The following is a 12,838-nucleotide window of genomic DNA, read 5'->3' as shown; positions in this document are numbered from 1 at the left end:
GTTTTGACTATAACTTTTTGGTCCGACCTTGGATTGATTTGAGATCAGTTGTGTTGGAATCACAACTCAATTTCCTACAACTTCTATGAAGGTTTCATCTCCTGATACTAACTTTAAGATTCCCTAAATACCCTTGAGTTAGGTTACTGTGTGTTCCACACCACTTAGAAATTTTCCATACCTACTCAAGCATGCTCTATGGTCATTCTAATATGATGCAATGCACATGCATGAGGTGAGTGCATATAAGTATTTGGAAATTACAAATTACATTAAAAATAACTAATCTATCTTAGTGGTCTTCTTCTTCACTTGAATCTTCCATTCTTTAGCCCTTCATCTTCTTTCCTTCTTGTTTGTTGTTTCATGTCTTTAAGCTTAGCTTCATGTCTTGATTCGACCTTTGATCTTCTAAGAGTTTCTTCAAGCTAATCACACTTTAACAATCAAGTTAAAGATGTATGTTTGTTTGTTAACACCAAAACATGGCAAGGAGTGTGGACATGTTTCCCAACAATCTCCCCCTTTTTGGTGATGACAAACAAACATAGACAATGAAACCAAATACAAGAAATAATTTGACTATCTCTGTGTAAAGATCAATAGATAATGAAATGCAGAGCCAGAAAGTAAACAAGGATAGATAAAGTCATTTCCATAAATAGTTTAAAGATGATACTATCATTGTCATAAACAGTATAAAGATGATACTATCATTGTCATTGTCATCCTGATACCAATTGTCATTGTCATAAGTTATCTTCTCCCCCTTTTGTCAACAGCAAAAAGGTAATCAAAACGACAAAAAAAAAAATACTCCCCCTGAGTATGTGCCACATAGACAAGTAGCATTAGTTCAACTTTCCATAAATGTCAAAGTATATAATAAAAAGCGACTGAAACAAACATAAAATTTGCAAGAAGAAAATATAAATTCTAATCTGCTGCATCCTCATCCTCCATGTCCGTCTCGTCATTGTCTTCTTCGTCATCCTCAGCGTCCTCTTCGTTGCGGAGGAGCTTGAGAATCTCATTCTGCTTTCTTTCCATTTTTTCCAACTGAGCAAGAATGATATTTCCAACTTTCTGAAGATCAGCAACAGTTGCATAGGCTGAGTTCTCATCACTGCCTGGTTGTTGTGGCTGGCTGGGTCCAGCAGTAGCCTTTTTGGAGTGTGTGGACTGCTGGGGAAGAAGATGCATTTTTCGAATGGTGGAAATATTGATCTCTTGGGGAAAGGGATCAAATGATTCACCAGAAAAATCTACTTGAAAGTGGTCCATGATTTGGCAAATCATCCGTCCATAGGGTAGATTTCCCTTTTGAAGTCTATCACCATGGGTAATCATTGTTTTGAGCAGGATGTAAGGAAGGTTGATGGGTACTCTTTTGCAGATACAGTAGGTAAGATAGGCATGAAATGGGGAGACTTCATCTCTATGACCACTCTTTGGGAGAATGTTGTAAGAGATGATAAGATTGACAATCCTCCCTATATCCATAAGTTCTTTAGCCTTAATTTTGTGTGTATTGGCATATTCCTTCATAATGCTAGAATACACACAGTCAACATCCATGAATTGTTCTATGTAGGTCTTGGATTGGTAGTACTTGAGGTCCCCTATTACAGAAATGTCTAGGATTTCTCCTAAAATCAGGATGTCGAGGTCTATTGGAACGCCCTTAACATAGGAATGGACCATAAGGGTGTCACCTTCACCAGAGAAGGTAAGGTTGCAAAAGAACATTTTGACTAAATGGGGATAACAATGGGAGTCAAGTTTGAGAATGTTACCCCATCCCAAGGCATCAAAAAGGTCTTTGATGTCATACCTGGATAAAGAGTCGGTATTGATGGTCCTACCTTGCTCTATGTTGCGAGAGATGTAGAGATCCCATGATTCTTGAGCAATGGTGGAGGAGAACCATGGATCTTTGTCAGAGGCCTTCCTTTTTCCTTTATGAGCCACGGTTTTCTTACCTCTATTTGGGCGATGAGAGTCCATGACGATTAGAGGTGTAATAGAGAAAGAGATCCAAGGGTTTTGGGAGATGAATAGGAATGAATCTCAAGAGTTATAGGGTGGAATGAAGTTCTAGACTAGGGTTTTGGGAGATGAATAGTCGAAATAGGGTTTTAGACCGAATAGGATTCCAAGGTTGTGAAAAAAATGTGTTAAGAAGTTGATTTTAAAGGGTTAAGAATCGAGTTTTCGGCGGCGTCGGTCGACCGGTATATTGTGGCGGTCGACCGGTATATTGTGGCGGTCGCGTTAGAGGCGGTCGACCGGAAGTCCTTGGCGGTCGACCGTAAAACCATTCGGTCAGTGGCGGTCGACCGGTATACAGGGGCGGTCGACCGGTTGATTCTAAAAAAACTTTATTGCTGTGGAAAGGATTTTTCAAGTCCGGGCTTTTGGAAAGAATTTTCAAAAAGGAATGTTTATTTAACCAAACGGGTTACAAATGCCAAGTTCCTTCCTTAGGAAACTAAAACGCTCTTCACCAAGAGGTTTAGTAAATATATCTGCGAGTTGTTTATCAGTTTCAATGAATTCTAGAGAGACATCACCATTTTGAATGGTGTCTCGTAGAAAGTGGTGTCGAATATCAATGTGCTTTGCCCTTGAGTGTAAAATGGGATTTTTACTCAAGTTTATGGCACTGGTGTTATCGCACATGATTGGGCAAGATTCGAAACGCACTCCAAAGTCCTGGAGAGTTTGCTTCATCCAAAGGATTTGAGCACAACATCTACCAGCTGCAACATATTCAGCTTCTGTGGTAGATAAAGCAACGGAGTTTTGTTTCTTGCTAAACCAAGAGACAAGGCAAGAGCCGAGAAAGTGACAAGTACCACTGGTACTTTTTCTGTCAATATGGCAACCTGCGAAATCAGCATCTGAAAAGCTGACCAAGTCAAGGGGTTGGTTTTTGGGGTACCATAACCCAACATCACAAGTGCTTTTCAGATATTTAAAGATTCTTTTTACAGCAGTGAAGTGTGATCTCTTGGGATCAGCTTCAAACCGAGCACATGCACATACACTGTACATGATGTCAGGTCTACTTGCTGTTAGATATAGAAGGCTTCCAATCATGCCTCTATATCTAGTTACATCCTCAGAAGGTCCATTCTCATCCTTGGTTAGTTTCAAGGATGAGCTCATCGGAGTGTCTGAAGATTTTTGACTGTTAATGTCAAATTTCTTTAGCAGCTCCTTGGTGTACTTGCTTTGATTTATGAAAATTCCATTATCAGTCTGTTTTATTTGAAGTCCAAGGAAGAAATTTAACTCTCCCATCATGCTCATTTCAAATTCATTGCTCATTTTGTTACTGAATTCAGTACACATTCTCTCATTGGTTGAGCCAAAAATGATATCATCTACATAGATTTGAACAATGAGTATGTCATTCTTCAGGTTCTTCACAAACAGGGTTGTGTCAATCCTCCCCCTTGAGAAGCCACTTTCTATCAAGAAAGTGCTTAATCTCTCATACCAAGCTCTAGGGGCTTGTTTGAGTCCATATAGAGCTTTCTCAAGTTTATAGACATGGTTTGGAAACTTAGGGTCTTCAAAGCCGGGAGGTTGAGCTACATATACCTCTTCTTGAATGTATCCATTCAAGAAGGCACTTTTGACATCCATTTGATATAGTTTAAAGTTCTTATGGCATGCAAAAGCTAGTAACATTCTAATGGACTCCAACCTTGCTACTGGTGCATAGGTTTCATCATAGTCTATTCCCTCTTGCTGGTTATACCCTTTGGCAACTAATCTTGCTTTGTTTCTCACTATGTTCCCATCTTCATCCAGTTTATTACGGAAAACCCACTTAGCACCTATGATGGTGTGGTGGTCAGGTCTAGGGACAAGTTCCCATACCTTGCTTCTTTCAAACTGGTGAAACTCCTCTTGCATAGCTATAATCCAATCACTGTCTTTTAGTGCTTCTTCTATGTTTTTGGGTTCGATCCTTGAGATAAATGCAGTGTGATTGCATACCTCTCGGGTTTTAGATCTAGTCTGGATTTCTCCATCTAGATCTCCTATGATGTTTTCTAGGGGATGATTCCTATGAGGAATGACTTCCTTAGGTAGTGTTTCTAATTTTTCTATGATAGCATCATTTGAATCGTTAAGAGAAATATCATTAGTTTTGTTTTTAAGTTCATCAATAATATCATCATCATCAGCAAGAGATTTATTTAAATCGTTAGGTAAAGATTCATCAAATCTTACATTCATAGATTCCTCAACCATTAAGGATTTTTTATTAAAAATTCTATATGCCCTACTGTTGAGTGAGTATCCTAAGAATATCCCTTCATCAGATTTTGCATCAAATTTTCCAAGATGGTTTTTGGTGTTTAGGATGAAGCATTTACATCCAAATACTCTAAAGTAGTTTACTTTTGGTATTTTACCAAAATATAGTTCATAAGGTGTTTTAGAAAGCAAAGGTCTAAGGATTATTCTGTTTAGTACATAACATGCTATATTTACAGCTTCAGCCCAAAAGTACTTAGGCAAAGTGTATTCATTAAGCATAGTCCTTGCAGTCTCTTGTAATGACCTGTTTTTCCTTTCAACTACTCCATTTGATTGAGGTGTTCTAGGAGCGGAGAAGTTATGGTCAATACCATACTTGTTGCAGTATAAGTCAAATTTACTTATATTGTCAAATTCTCCTCCATGGTCACTCCTAACAGAGGTTATAGTATACCCTTTCTGATTTTGCAATTTGTTACATAGAGTTGCAAATTCATCAAAGGCATCATTTTTATTTTTCAGAAAAACAGTCCAAGTGTACCTAGAGTAGTCATCAACAATTACAAAGGTGTAATTTTTACCACTCATACTAGATATGTTGATAGGTCCAAATAAGTCTAGATGAAGTAGTTCTAATGGTCTAGAGGAAGAGACAATATTCTTCGATTTGTGGGAAACTTTGGTTTGTTTGCCTTTTTGACAGGCATCACAAAAGCTATCTTTTTCATACTTGATTTTAGGGAGGTTTCTCACAAGATCATTGGATGCTATGGTTTGAATCAGCTTGACATTTATATGTCCAAGTCTTCTATGCCATAATGAAGATTCACTATGGTTAGAAACCAAGCATGCATTTAAGGAACTTACTTCATCAAGTATACAAACATAAATGTTGTTTTTCCTAGATCCTTTTAGTATTAGATTACCATTTGTATCTTTAATACAACAGTGGGAGACATTGAATTCTACTTTGTATCCAATACTACATAATTGACTTACACTTAGGAGATTGTAGTTCAAATTTTTCACAAAGTAAACGTTCGAGATTGAAATACCTCCAAGTTTTATTTTTCCAATACCAGCAATCTTTCCTTTGCTGTCATCTCCAAAGGAGACCCATCCTCCATCATAGTCCCGTAAGCTTGAGAATAGGTTCTTGTTGGATGTCATGTGTTTGGAGCATCCACTGTCGATGACCCATTCAGCTTCCACCTTATTCTTCAAGCAAACCTATAACAGAAATTTAATCGTACATTGGTCCCCATAATCTCATGGGTCCACCATTGTTAGTGTCAAACTTCCCGACTGGAACCCAAATGGTTTTGTACTTTTTAGGATTTTGGTTCTGCCTTTGGAATGGCCTTAGGTTTCTTTGAGTCCTCTGATTTTCATAAGATCCATTTGATCTTGGAGTATAGTATCTATAGAGTCCTTGGTTTTGGTATTTCCCTTGTGGTCTATAAGTCTCACTAGGATAGTTCTTGTATCCTTGGAATTGCCTTTGGGGCCTCTCAATAGAGTACTCTCTATGAGGTTGGGTTTTTCTATACCTGGGCATAGGTCTAGAGTTTTCTTGAGGCCTATATTGCCTTCTTAGGGGTGTGTAGTAGTAGGCATGGTTTACTCTTGATCTCTCAGTTTGAGAGTTGGGCTTTTTCTTGAGGTGACACTGTTTTATGGAATGTCCTGACTTTTTACAAAAACTACATTTAATGTAGGAGGTGGATGGTTGGTTTCTTTGGTCACCCCTTCTTGGATTTCTATATGGATTTTGTCCATTGTAACCCAGTCCTTCTCTTTCATTTGGACTCTTCCTTTGAGAACCTAGAAGGTTGTCAAGGTTCTTTTGCCCCTGGGTAAAGGTGCAGAGGGTGGAGTTCAACTTAAAGTTTTCTTCCTCCAGTTCACTTACCTTTGAGGTTAGTGCCTCCACTCTCTTATTTAGTGTTTCAACCTCCTTTTCAAGTTTACTTTTATCAGACTCTAATTTTATACTTTCTTCATATAAGGCCTCGAAGGCTTCTTGAAGTTCCTCATTAGAGTCCCTTACTAAAAGTTCAGGTTGAATTTCATATACCTCTTGTTCTTCATCTTCGATGGCCATCAAGGCGAGGTTGGTGACTTCTTCTCCAAATTCACTTTTCTCTTCATCACTTGAGTCCCATGTAGCTGCATAGGCCTTTCTTTTTGATTTATTTGGGCATTCAGTTCTGAAATGTCCAGGCTTTCTGCACTCAAAACACACTATGTCTTTAGTAGGAATTTCCTTGGGTTTAATTTTTGTTTTACCTTTTTCCCCATAGGATTTGTCACCGTAGGATTTGTTCTTGTGTTGGAATCTTCCTTTCTGTTTGAGGAATTTGTTGAATTTCCTCGTGATGAGTGAAATTTCCTTTTCCATGTCGAATTCTTCATCTTCTTCATCATCACTTACTTCTTCGATAGGTTGAGTTGATTTTAGCGCTATAGTTCTCCTTTTCTCAGAATTTGGTTTGTCGGCATTCAGCTCTACTTCATGCGTTTGGAGAGATCCAAGCAAGTAGTCCAAGGAGATTTTCGTCAAATCTTTGGCTTCTTCGATTGCTGTTTTCTTGGGTCTCCAAGCTGCAGGTAAGGCTCTTAAGATTTTTCTGACTTTCTCAGCGTTAGTATAAGTCTTGCCTAAACCTTTAAGATTATTCACAATGTCAGTAAATCTAGTGAACATAGAAGTTATTGACTCATCTTCTTTCATAGAGAATGACTCGTAATCAGAGACAAGTTGATCTACCTTTCTTTCTTTTACCTCTGCTGTACCTTCGTGTGTGACAAGAAGCATATCCCAAATTTCTTTAGCCGTGTCACATGCAATGACTCGGTTGAACTCTTGTTCATTGAGGGCACATTGAAGGAATGTAATGGCACGGAAGTTGTACTGGATGAGGGTGATATCTTCAGCTGTCCATTCTCCTTCATCCTTAGGTACTGTCTTTCCATCAACTATCTTGGTGATAGTATATGGTCCATTCTCTATGGCTCTCCATACAAGAATGTTGTGACCACACACAAAATTCTTGAATCTGCACTTCCAGAAAGAAAAGTTTTCTCCATTAAAGTACGGGGGTCTCGAGGCGTTCATGCCTTCTGGTGGTCCTTGGAATGTGGTCATGGTCTTTGACTCACTTTAAGACAACTTAGTCTTATATATTGAGCTCCCGCTCTGATACCAATTGAAATAACCTAGAGGGGGGTGAATAGGTTATACTAGTGAAATTTTAACTCTTTTCGATGTATAGAACACAAGTGTGATTGTAATTTAAAACAATGCGGAATAAAAAAAATAGGCACAATCACACAACACAAGATTTATAGTGGTTCGACTCAATCCGAGTCTAGTCCACTCCCTACAAGAATCCTCTTGTAAGGTATTCCACTAGTTCTCCCTTTCAGTACAGTAGGTAGGGAAGAAAACCGTTACAATCTTTTTCACGGATAAGAGTATCCTTACAAATCTCCTTTTCAGGCAGAGAGACGCCTACACAATCTCTTTTAGAGGTAGAGAGAGACCTTTCTCTTTTTAGGATAAGAGTATCCTTACAATCCTAAGTACAGTCTAGAATTGTAAAAAAAACAGAAAATAAGGAATAGTGGAATAAGAGGAATACCTCAAGTATGGTGCAAATGAGAGTGAATAATAAATGATGAGTGATGCACCTTATGTAAAGTCCTCTCTTACGGCTTTGACTTGCACAGGAGAGAGTAGAGAACTTTAATTAAGACTGAAGCCTCTTCTTTGGGATTTGTGTAACAGAATAACTCAAGTAGAATAAACTTCTCTAATGCTTGCAATAATGCTCTTTAAGCTCTTTCTTAATAAATAATTAATTAAGAGTGATTAGGGTATTTATAGATGAACTTAGTGAAGCATTTTAGGTAGGGAATCAAGCTCTAACGGACATATTCTGGGTATACCGGTCGACCGCCATTAGTAGCCGGTCGACCGCTAAGAGCCGTTGTAGGCAAAAAAATAGCCGTTGGAGTACTTCCAGACAGGCACCGGTCGACCGGGACTTTCAGCCGGTCGACCGCCTATGGTCTCAGACAGGTCCGGTCGACCGGAGCTTCCAGCCGGTCAACCGCCTATAGTCTCGGTTGGTTCCGGTCGACCGGGGCTTCCAGCCGGTCGACCGTCAACATGACATGCTCTGTCATACTGACCAGTCACCAGTGTTTTGACTATAGCTTTTTGGTCCGACCTTGGATTGATTTGAGATCAGTTGTGTTGGACTCACAACTCAATTTCCTACAACTTCTATGAAGGTTTCATCTCCTGATACTAAATTTAAGATTCCCTAAATACCCTTGAGTTAGGTTACTGTGTGTTCCACACCACTTAGAAATTTTCCATACCTACTCAAGCATGCTCTATGGTCATTCTAATATGATGCAATGCACATGCATGAGGTGAGTGCATATAAGTATGTGGAAATTACAAATTACATTAAAAATAACTAATCTATCCTAGTGGTCTTCTTCTTCACTTGAATCTTCCATTCTTTAGCCCTTCATCTTCTTTCCTTCTTGTTTGCTGTTTCATGTCTTTAAGCTTAGCTTCATGTCTTGATTCGACCTTTGATCTTCTAAGAGTTTCTTCAAGCTAATCACACTTTAACAATCAAGTTAAAGATGTATGTTTGTTTGTTAACACCAAAACATGGCAAGGAGTGTGGACATGTTTCCCAACATTGGTCAGGTACTGTAGTTCTTGACTATCAAGATCTACAAGGTGTATTGCCTTCCCTGGGAGGATTTCCTTCACCGCAAAAGGGCCACTCCAGTTTGGCCTAAACTTGCCCCTTGGGTCATGAATGGGTGCTCTCTGCTTCTTTAAAACCAAATCTCCAACTTCCAAGGAACGTGGGTGGAATTTTTTGTTAAAAGCCCTTGCAACTCGTAGTTGATACTTCTTCATGTTATCCATTGCCTTCATCCTTTTTTCATCAATGAGGTTCAACTCCTCGTACCTTGACTTGAGCCAATCCGCTTCTGGAATCTGACTCTCTATGAGGATTCTAAGAGAGGGGACCTCTAGCTCAACCAAGAGGACTGCTTCCATCCCATATACTAAAGAGTACGGAGTTGCCCCAGTTGGAGTTCTAATAGAAGTCCGATAAGCCCATAAGGCAAAAGGTAATTTGTCAGCCCAATCATTGTTCCTATCAGCCATCTTCTGGAGTATGACGTTCATGTTTTTGTTTGTCGCTTCAACTGCTCCATTGGTTTGAGGGCGATAAGGAGAAGACCTGTGCCTTGCAATCCTGAATTGGTCACACAACTCCTGTGCCTTGCCCCTAAAATGTTGACCTTGGTCAGAAATCACCTCATGGGGCATCCCATATCGGCAAATGATATGTTCTTGCAAAAATTTGGCTACCTTTGCCGCTGTGAGTTTTGCGTATAACTGAGCCTCTACCCATTTGGTGAAGTAATCAATAGCTACCAACACAAACTCATGCCCGTTCGAAGCTTTGGGGTCAACTTTTCCGATCACATCGATACCCCAAGTGGAAAAAGGCCACGGAGAACTCAGTGTGTGCAATTCTATTGGGGGCACATGGATGAGGTTGGCAAAAATCTGACATTTATGGCACTTCTTCACAAATTCTGTGCAATCGGCTTCTAGTGTATTCCAAAAATACCCTAAGCGGAGATTTTTCTTAGCCAACATACGGGCATTCATGTAAGGGCCACAGATTCCCTAATGTACTTGCTCCAAGATTGTCTATGCTTGATCTTCATCCACGCACACCAGTTGTACACCATCAAAAGATTGCTTGTATAAAATATCTTCGTGTAATATGAATTGGGTGGCATAACGCCTCAGGAACCTTTTATCTCCTTGGGTAGCATCTGCAGGGTACTTCCCCTCTCTGATAAAATCCACAATATGGGCAAACCACAATATGGGCAAACCAAGGCCTACCATCTACTGTCAGGGTGTTGACGAAGCCTTGATGTGAAGGATGATCTCTCCGATCTATAATGAATGGTTGTATTTGCTCACCTGGACCAAAATCAACCATCGATGCAAGAGTGGCCAAAGCATCGGCAAACCTGTTATTGTCCTTCTGGAAATAGTCAAAACTAATTTCTGTGAATTGCTTCATTAGAGACTCTACACACCCTTGGTATGGTTTTAACTTTTCCTCCTTTGTTTTTCACTTACCTTGGACTTGGCATATGAAAATCGATGAATCTCCGTATACTTCCAATCTTTTGACCCCAATAGAGATGGCTGCTTTCAATCCCATGAGGTAAGCTTCATACTCGGCCATGTTGTTGGTGCACTCAAAGTCCAACCTATATGCCATGGGCATGTTCAACCCTTCAGGAGTTATAAGTAGAACTCTGGCTCCGCAACCTTTGTGGTTGGCGGCTCCATCAAAGAACATTTGCCAAATGCCAACCTCATTTTCAACCTCAACAGAAACTACACCTTCATCTGGAAATATGTCATTCAAAGGCCTTGTATCAACAACTGGATGTGCGGATAGATGTTCAGCGATGACACTACCCTTGATGGACTTCTGGGTGACATACACAATGTCGAACTTCGCTAAGAGCAATAACCAATGTGCTAATATCCCCGTCAACATGGGTTTCTCAAAAAGGTACTTGATGGGATCCATTCTGGATACCAAAAAGACTGAATAGGTCAACATGTAATGTCTCAACCTCCTTGTTGCCCAAACCAAAGATGCACAAGTTTTCTCCAGGGTTGTGTACCTTGTCTCATAGTCTGTGAACTTCTTACTAAGGTAATAAATTTCTTGCTCTGTATGCCCATCTGGACCATGCTGAGCCACCATCGATCCCATAGAGGTTTCTAATGCAGAGAGATACAACAACAATGGCCTTCCTGGAGTAGGGGGAATGAGGATTGGTGGGTTTACCAGGTAGCTCTTGATGCGATCAAAAGCCAATTGGCATTGAGGATTCCACCTCTTAGGTTGATCCTTTTTCAATAATTTGAAGATCGGTTCACATATGGCTGTCAGTTGAGAAATGAACCAACTAATGTATTGGATCCTTCCTAAAAACCCTCAAATTTCCTTCTTCGTTTGAGGAGGTGACATTTCTGTTAGCGCTTTGATTTTGGATGGGTCAATCTCAATGCCTCTCTCACTTACCATGAACCCCAAAAGCATACCACCTGTCACCCCAAATACACATTTTTATGGGTTAAGTCTCAGTTTGAACTCTTTGATCCTCTCAAAGAAAACCCTCAAAGCCTTAAAGTGCCCTTCTCGATTAATCGACTTGAAAATCATGTCATCTACATACACCTCCACCTCTTTGTGTATCAAATCATGCAAGATAGTGGTGGCGGCCCTTTGGTAGGTAGCACCGGCATTCTTCAAACCAAAAGGCATTACCCTGTATCTATAAGTGCCCCAATCCATAGTGAAAGAAGTCTTGTCTTTATCTTTGGGATTCATTTGGATCTAATTGTAACCAGAAAACCCATCCATGAATGATAGAAGCGCATGCCTTGCGGTATTATCCACTAAAAGATCGATGTGGGGTAAGGGAAAATTATCTTTGGGGCTCGCCCTATTGATGTCCCTATAATCCACACATACCCTGATCCGACCATCCTTCTTTGGTACGACTACAACATTTGCCAACCATTCAGTATACCTCGTCACCTCAATGAACCCTACACTGAGTTGCTTGGCAATCTCATCTTTTACCATCAAAGCCTAATCCAGATGCATGCGCCGAATCTTTTGTTGGAATAGCTTTGCATCAGAGAAAAGAGGGAGATCATGTTGAACTACGTTGGCATCAATACCGGGCATATCGGCGTATGACCAAGCAAACAACTCCTTAAATTCTTTTAAGAGCTCGATTAATTGGGTTGTCTCTTGCTCATCAAGGGACATGCCAAGTCTAACCTCTTGGGGATCATGTTCTAACCCCAAATTTATCAGCCTGAAATCCTCATAGACAGGTTTGGCCTTCTTTTCCTTTAAAGCTTTTAATGATTTGAGAAATTTAGGCGATGGGTCATCGCAACATTCATCATTAGGAGATGGAGGGGATAGGGAAGAGGAAGAAGCAATATACTCGAAAGAATTCATTTCATTAATAACTAGGACAATTACATCAGACTTAGCTCCGACCAGAACCGACACTGTATAAGTGGAAATACCTTCTCCGACATGGAGAGAAACAGAAGGAGAAACAACTAGTGGACTGCCTACAAACTTAAAGGACTTAAGCCCAGACATGGCCGACTCTTTAGGTACAAATTTCAGCTCCTCAGGGTAAACAAACTCATCCAAACAGCTCCAGTTAGGAATGACGCCCTCAGCATGATGAATCAACAAGTGGGGTGAAGGTGTCTCAGATTCATTGGTCCTACCAATCATCATAATCTCCTCATCGAAGAGATCGCTAACATCTAGATCTTCCTCTGTGTGTCCCTATTGGACCTGTTCAAACTACTTCAGTGAGTAATGTTCTAACTCTGCCCAATCAATCGCGCAATCAAAGAAGATCTCAAAGCTTGGTAGCC

At 40.1% G+C, this 12,838-nt stretch overlaps 1 protein-coding gene across 1 annotated transcript; it reads right to left on the bottom strand.

Moving 5' to 3' along the window:
• Positions 1-851: 851 nt before the first annotated feature.
• LOC122064858 lies at positions 852-11,126 on the bottom strand. The gene is made up of 3 exons (XM_042628640.1): positions 10,484-11,126; positions 9,242-9,858; positions 852-896 (listed from the first exon to the last, which is right to left on the bottom strand). The coding sequence occupies exons 1-3, from the start codon at positions 11,124-11,126 to the stop codon at positions 852-854; spliced, it is 1,305 nt and encodes a 434-aa protein (XP_042484574.1).
• Between the last annotated feature and the right edge of the window lie 1,712 nt (positions 11,127-12,838).

This window comes from Macadamia integrifolia, unplaced genomic scaffold (genome assembly GCF_013358625.1).
Source record: "Macadamia integrifolia cultivar HAES 741 unplaced genomic scaffold, SCU_Mint_v3 scaffold1796, whole genome shotgun sequence".
In the NCBI taxonomy this organism is placed as follows: domain Eukaryota; kingdom Viridiplantae; phylum Streptophyta; class Magnoliopsida; order Proteales; family Proteaceae; genus Macadamia; species Macadamia integrifolia.
This window is presented reverse-complemented; position numbering and strand designations above follow the sequence as displayed.